This window comes from Maylandia zebra, linkage group LG11, assembly GCF_041146795.1.
Source record: "Maylandia zebra isolate NMK-2024a linkage group LG11, Mzebra_GT3a, whole genome shotgun sequence".
Taxonomy (NCBI): domain Eukaryota; kingdom Metazoa; phylum Chordata; class Actinopteri; order Cichliformes; family Cichlidae; genus Maylandia; species Maylandia zebra.
The window spans coordinates 15,764,244-15,771,863 of record NC_135177.1 but is presented as its reverse complement, the minus strand read 5'-3'; the positions used below and the strand labels follow the sequence as shown (position 1 = coordinate 15,771,863).

Here is a 7,620-nt window from a genome sequence, read left to right as displayed (position 1 = left end):
GGTCAGAACTTTGTTTTTTTTCTCTCTCTCTTTCCTTGTTTTTTTTTTTTTTTTTTGCTCCGGTAATACTTGATGAAGTTTTAATGTTCGCATTGAGTCACCGAGTGGGACAGTTAAGACTAGTGCGTGTGTAATGATGAATGGCTGTTTAGTCTGTTGGTTTTATGGTGTTTTTAGTGGTTCACTTCACTGTGGCAGGCAGCCTCCCTGAGTGGGATGTCAGCTGAAGGAAAGAGGGGGGGGGCAATGGAGGTGATGTGCAGTTACCAGTGGTCATACTGTGTGCCAGTCATCCTGTCCATCTGAGGACATGAGGGAGCCATAAAGAACCATTAGCCAGACGGACACAATCTTTTTAATGTCCCACCCCACCCCCACTTTTCTCTGCTTTCGACCTTCTCATAACTCAAGTCCTTTGACTCTCCCTAACTCCCTCTTTATTGCTCACAAACAGGGTGTCGATCCTTCATGTGCCTTTAATTTTCTTCCTACATGCAACTGAACTGCTAAACAAGGAATTCTATGTTTAAAAAGAAAAAAAAATACACCTGCACTTTCCAGAAAGTGCAGTTTCCAGTTCCAGTTTCCTGCACTTTCCAGAAAGTGCAGCGAGTGTTTGATCACCCGTATGTGTGCTTCACCCGTAAACGTGCTCCTTTTGAGTGACACTGTCCTGTCCAAGAAGCAGCAGGACAGACCGATAATAGGCGCTTTCCCTCTTTTTATTTTCTTTCATAATGCGTCACAGACCAGCTCGGTTGACAAACACAAGTGCACTGTGTACATTTAGAGGTGAAATATGAAAACCTGTTTTTTCTTTTTTTGTTCTTTTTTTTTTTTAAGTGGGTTTGTTCAAAGTACACAGCATGTCCCATTTTATTTATTCAGCGTGCTTTGTAAACATAGGTATCGGAGCAGGGTTTCACAATCGGTTCTATTTTTAACTGAGATCCCTTCTGGGCTTTGCTGGAAAAGGTGTGATATCAGAATTTAACTATGATTGAATTGTTTCTTTTGAAATGGTTCTCATCAAGACAAACACAAAAAAAAACTAGCAGAATTTAAAAAATACTTCAAGTTTTAGACACAAACGCATCTGCTAAAATGTAGATTTATCTTCTTTGGTTGGAAATGATTATCACAGTTACAAACAGAATAAATGAAAAGGTAAATAAATAAAAAAAAGCTGCCTATTAAAGCCATATTTAGATTCACCAACATGTAAAGTGAAGACTACTGAACTATATGTATGTGTGTGTATGTATACAGACCCTTTCCAAAAAATTAGAATATCATGGAAAAGTTTATTTCCATAATTCCATTCAAAACGTTAAATTTTCATTGATTATAGATTCACGGCCCACAGCTTAAATGACTTCAAGTACTTAGTTGTTTATCTGTACATAATTTGGGCTTCCAGCTCATAAAACCCACAAAAACCGGAATTCAAAAGATTAGAATACCATGAAGACATTAGCATTTACTTCTCAGTTTTTGCATTTAAAAAAAAAAAAAAAAAAAAGGATCACATCAAGTCAATTAGAAATGGCGTACTTTCAAAATGATATGTCAATCTTCAATACTTGGTTGGGAATCCCTTTGCCTTAATCACTACCTCGATGTGGCGTGGCATTGCCTGGGAGTCGTGGAAGCCCAGATTTCCTTGATGCTTGCTGTCAGCTCTAAAGGTTTTTGGGTCTGGTGGACTTCATTTTCCTCCTGATAATATCCCATAGATTCTCAATGGGGTTTCGGTCCGGCTGGCCAGTGAAGGACTGTGATGGCATGGCCATCAAACCAGGTTTTGGAGCTTGTGGTGGTATGGGCAGGGGCCAGGTCCTGCTGGAAGATGAAATCTCCATCTCTGTACAGATCCTCAGCAGAAGGAATTGTGAAGTTTTCTAAAACATCCTGGTAGACTGCTGCAGTGACCTTGGATTTAAAAAAGAGTTTACCAACACCTGCACCGGACTTTGCACCCTAAATCATGACTGACTGTGGATATTTCACACTGGACCTCAAGCAGCTTGGGTTCTGTTCCTCACCCGTCTTCCTCCAAACCCTTGGACCTTGATTCCCAAATGAAAGGCACACTGTACTTTCATCGGAAAAGAGGACCATGGACCACTGGCCAACAGTCCAGTCCTCCTCCTTGGCCCAGTTGAGTCGCTTCCGACGTTGGCTCGGGCTCAGAAGTGGTTTGACCCGAGGAACCCGACAGTTATAGCCCATATCCTGGATGCATCTGAATGTGGTGGATTTTGAAGCTGGATCTCTGCCATATTCTTAAATCTTCTGTTTGATAATCTGCCGAAGGCCACTGTCATCTCTTCTGCTGGTGCATCTTCTGCCACATTTTGCTTTTCCACTAGACTTTCCATTGATATGCTCAGACACAGCACTCTGTGAACAGCCAGCCTCCTTAGCTATGAACTTTTGTAGCTTACCCATCCTATGGAGGGTATCAGTGATGCTCTTCTGGCCAGTTGTCAAGTCTGCAGTCTTCACTATATTGAACCTAACTGAGACAATTGAAATAAACTGAAGCAATTTAATGACACCTGGGAAAACCTGTGCAGGTGCTTTTAGTTTAGTAGATGAGTTTGTGTGTGACACTGTTAAAACATTCATGCCCTGTAAAATTTGCTTCTAATTTTTTGAATTCCTGTTTTTGTGGGTTTTATGAGCTGGAAGCCCAAATTATGTACCAATAAAAAAACTACGTACTTGAAATCATTTAAGTTGTGGGTCATGAATCTATAATCAATGAAAATTTAATGTTTTGAATGGAAGTATGGAAATAAACTTTTCCATGATATTCTAATTTTTTGGAAAGGGTCTGCATGTCTGTATATATAGATAGGTAGGTGTGTGTGTGTGTATTAATGTATGTGTACGTGCTGACAAACAAAATCTCATGAACCACCTTTAGCAGGAATAACTTGAACTAATTATTTTTGTCTGACTTTATCGCTCTCTCATATCATGGTGGAGGAATTTTGGCCCACTCTTCTTTCCAGTGTTGCTTTAGTTCATTGAGGTCGGTGGGTATTTGTTTATACAGAGCCACAGGCTCACCCCACAGGATTTCGTTGAGGTTGACATCTGGACTTTGACTGGACCATTGCAACACCTTGATTTTTTTTTTTTTTTTCCCTCTTGCAGTCGTTCTGTTGTAGATTTTCTCCTGTGCTCGGGATTATTGTCTACTTCACGACACTATTTAGTATCGTTGATTCAATGACTGCAGGCTGTCCAGGTCCTGTGGCTGCAAAACAAGCCCAAATCATCACCCCTCCACCACTGTGCTTGACAGTTGGTATGAGGTATATGTGCTGATATGCTGGAGGGGTTGTTTAGTTTTTTTAGTTTTTTCCAAACACATGCAAATCTGAAAATCTAAGTCATGCTGCCATGTTCTTTTTACAAAGAAGAGGTTTTCCCTGCAACCCTTGCAAACAAGCCATACTTGTTCAGTCTTTTTCCCATTGTAGTGTCATGAATTGTAAGATTTAACATGTTTCTATGAGCACTGCACAGTCTCACCTTTGGGTGACGTTACTGTGAAGATTGTGGCATTGTATTAACACAACAGAATAAACCAGACCGGCAAACTGCCACAACAACGTCTTTTATAACTGATGATCAGTTAATTAGGTGCAGCTGATTAGTTGCACCTGGCTGCTACTAACCCTCACATTTCCTATGGAAACAGTAGGGATGCACTTAATTTTTAACAGGACTGTTGATAATCAACAGCTGATGCCAGGGGGATTTTCAAAAAAGGATTTTTGGTCTGTTTCCATTTTATTAAAGGGAAATGTAATGTCTTCATTGCAGAAAAAACCCCACTTTTGAAGCATTTCAGCCCTTCATTATTGTTTTTGAATGAGCTTGGGTTTATTCATTTAAAAAAAGGAACTGGAATTCGAAACACCACAGAAACGGACACAAAAGATTAATGACAAACCAATCCGTCCCTAGATAAAACACATGCAAAACAAGTCTGATCAGACGTGGGCACATTGTCATACATAGGATCATGTTATTCAACGCAGTCTCCCTTAGAGGTCAGGTTTATCAGCTGTTCCAAAACTTCATCGATCTTCACCAGCAGGTGAACTGTAGTTGTTTAGATTATTTCACGTTTTCAGTTAAATCTAATGGAAGAGCTCCTAAAGTGAACCCTGAGGGGAGACGGTTTTGTTTTCTAGATTTATGGTGATTCTAAAACTGTTTGCACAAGTGGACTGTAATGTTTCAGCTCTGTTTGTGAATGTCATGTTGGATTATTTTGGGATATTGAAGTTTCCCTCTTTCCATTTGGAGCCACAAACATGGAAAGTTGCTAAAAACAGATTGAACTTTCTCAGTTTGCCTCACTCTCATCCTGCCCTGGACATTTTGGATATTCCGATTTGTAGATGACCACTGTGGAGTGGCTTTTTTTTTTTTTTTCCTTTTCTAACTAAATAAACTGTGACAAAAAACCCACGATGGAGACCATCTAGCCTGGATCTCTGATTAGCAGAGTGAACAGCAGCTCCCCTCATTGCTGTTATGGCACTGAGGGCTCTAAGCCAGACCATCCAAATGCTGACGTCACCCCCCCTCATCCCCACTTCTGTGCACTGCAAGGAGCGGGAGGGGAGGGATGGAGAGAATAAAGTGATTGGTTTACCGACCCCCTTCTCCATGACACATCATGAAAATAAAAGTGCCGGAGGCCTAAATTATCACATTCACCTTAACCGTGCACTCTTAGATGTTGTTTTAGAGACAAATCCAAACCAGCAGCTCTGCCTGTGGCTAACAGGCCTCCTGACCACAATGTCTGGATAAATAAATAAACAAAGTGAGGACAAAGGTCACCATAAGTTTCAGGATTTATTTTTTAAACATAGGGTTTCCCTCACTCACATTTTTTCGGTTCTAGTGACCAAATCATGCCTTGTACCACCGGGTTTTTGAGTAGTAATGTGTTCCTTTTTTTTTTGTTTGTTTGTTTTTTTAAACTACCTGGCTCCTCTGCTGGTTGAAGTGTAAGAAATATATCTGCCCTGTTTTGTTGTTTTTTTTCCTTTTTCTTGACCTCCCACTTGTAGGATCACTGACGTGGACAACGGAGCTGCTCTCACATGAAAATAATTTCCTGAAATAAATAAAAGATTAAGTGCCACACCTAGTGGCTGAAAGGGGTAGAGCATTTACAACTTGGATTCCACTGGGTCAGAAAACATCAGGAGAAAATGGTATTCTGCACACGGCCACGTTTATGTGTGTGGCTGTTTTACCTGAAGCCCTCCGTCACCAACTTTAATACGTTCATTGCCCTTTGTAATCACTCATCTGCAGGTCAGCCGGCAGTCTGAATGTCGGGGGAGGGGGGGTAGTGGACGAGCTCCAGCTTTTCCCCACGAGGTGAGACGCTCCTGACTGAAGGAGAAGGCTCACCGACTTGGATATGTCCTTTCTTTGGGGTCACGTGGGTCACCCTGGAAGGCCCGGCATGAGGGGAAAAGCGGAAAAACTCCCAGAAACGATTGAATGATTGATCCAAGTTCCACAATTACAGCCTCTCCGACGATTAGCATTAATTTCAGAGAGGGGGTGGGGGTTGGAGTAAAATAGGCGTGACCGTATGGTTGACTTTACCCATGCTATTACCATAAATTATGCAGATAATTTTTCTTTTTCGTGGGGTGAACCTCTAATTATTAAATAGGGCCATCGTCAGTGGAATAAAGCTCAACCGAGATAGACTGGCTGTGCAACAATTACATCTCCAGTTGAGAGGAGTCAAAAACTTTGATTTGAAACTTCTGCCGAAGGGCAAAGGGGCGTGTTTGGATGATGATTTGGGTCCTAAATAATCTTGTCGTTTGGCAGAAAAAAAGTCCATTGTATACGGACTGCAATCCCATTATCCAGAAACGAATACATCAACTTTTTTCTTTTCTTCTTGAATGACGATCCAGCTTTTTTCTTAATGCTCACTAGGACCCAGAGGCAGCCTCGGATCGGCCAGTGTGGCCGAGTTTGCGCTAGGGGGCTAGGGGAAGGAGGGGAGAGGAGGGAGGGTGGGGGGAATACAAGAAATGTCATCTCGAACATCTGAAATAAGGAGCAACACACAACGCGAAGAGTCTCCACACGTGACAGCGACACGGCGCTTATATCTGGCAAAAGGCAGCAGCGAGCATCAGGACCGATCGGGAGTTCCAAGTCACCGCTCAGTCTGAGCAGCGCGCAAAACGCAGACTCACTTCACCGGCTCTCGTTTTACGCTCTCAAACAAGCAACACATGTGTTTCTGCTGGAAGCCAAGTGGACGAGCCTGAGAGAGGAAACGCAGGTAAACGGAATCTAAGCACCCCAATTTTTCCCCTTTCTTTACAGAGAGGAGGAAAGGACCCCCTCCTCCTCTTTCTCCTCCACCACCTCCCCTTCTTTACCGCTACCACCTTTTTCCTCCTCCTCGGACCTCTGTTCTCTTCTGGAGACACAAGTTTCTCTCTCTCTCTCTCTCACTCACACACACACACACACACACACACACACAGAGGGATGCTGCACGTTCCCCATTCGCACTTGCACTCAGAGGTGGGAAGCTGAAAGTGGAACCGGAGCGGAATTGCACTTAATCTTGTGAAAGGTACACAACATCACGTTACTCACGGAGCGTTATTATTATTTATTATTATTATTTTTATTTTTTGGCGACCACTACGCACAGTTGCCTTTATTTTTATTTTTATTTTTATTTTTAGAGAGGGGTGCCCTTTGAGCTTTACATTTGCGATTGTTCCGACACATTAACACACAGAAGCTTCTCTGCTTTTTTGTTTTTTTTGGGGGGGGCTTCAGTGCACTCCTCTATCATCCCCACGCATCAGTGTTTAGGGAAGGTGTTGATTTCGTTACACTGTTATCACAGTAACCTCCTTTGTCATTCTCCCCCTCAGCGCACGGACACTTTTACTCAGTGAGGATCAGCGCGCTCCATAAAATGATCCCAGTCGGCGACTTGATACGATGTCACATCTCGTCTTATGTTTGACACATCCGATGACCAGCTAAAGAAACGTGGAGGAGGACGTTTCACAGATTTCGAGATTTTAACTGGAGTCCGAGCTACACACCGCCGTCCAGATGCAGTTTCGACTCTTCTCATTTGCCCTGATCATATTGAACTGTATGGAGTACAGCAACTGTCAGGCGCCGTCGCACCGCTGGAGGAGAAACAAAAGAGGTAACTAGAAGGTTAAAACCTTCCAGTATTACAGGAGCATCACTTTTAAGGGTTCGCAAAGAGTTTGTGTGTGTCCGGGGAGGTAACTAGCCTAAACAAGGTTGTTCACACACTCTGTAAAAAGTCCTCTTCGCTCCTACTTGTAGCCCCTGTTTTGTGCGCACTAAACGCGGGCGGAAAGTTGTTGGGTTTTGTTGTTGTTGTTTTTCTTTTAGAAAATGAAATTAAATCTGAATTTTGTTTTCAACGCACGTAACTTAGTGCCGTCGATCCAAACCAGAACATTCCAGAAATCCATGCAAAAAGGAGAAAAAATGAATAGTTGTTTGAGCTACAGCTCATTCTTACAGCATCTCATGTAACCTACT

The 7,620-nt window shown here is 42.4% G+C and overlaps 1 protein-coding gene across 3 annotated transcripts in view; it reads left to right on the top strand.

Annotated features, from left to right (window-relative positions):
• The first annotated feature begins 6,114 nt into the window (after positions 1 to 6,114).
• rspo2 (R-spondin 2) overlaps positions 6,115 to 7,620 on the top strand; it is a 60,941-nt gene continuing 59,435 nt past the window's right edge. The window contains exons 1-2 of one of the 3 annotated variants that reach the window (XM_076889850.1): positions 6,115 to 6,355; positions 6,966 to 7,252. In XM_076889850.1, the coding sequence (XP_076745965.1) occupies positions 7,053 to 7,252 (200 nt within the window). In that variant the 5' untranslated portion in view covers positions 6,115 to 6,355; positions 6,966 to 7,052. Of the gene's footprint in view, positions 6,356 to 6,482; positions 6,656 to 6,965; positions 7,253 to 7,620 lie in introns of those variants that run through there. The other 2 variants (XM_076889851.1, XM_004566769.2) reach the window with 2 other exon arrangements.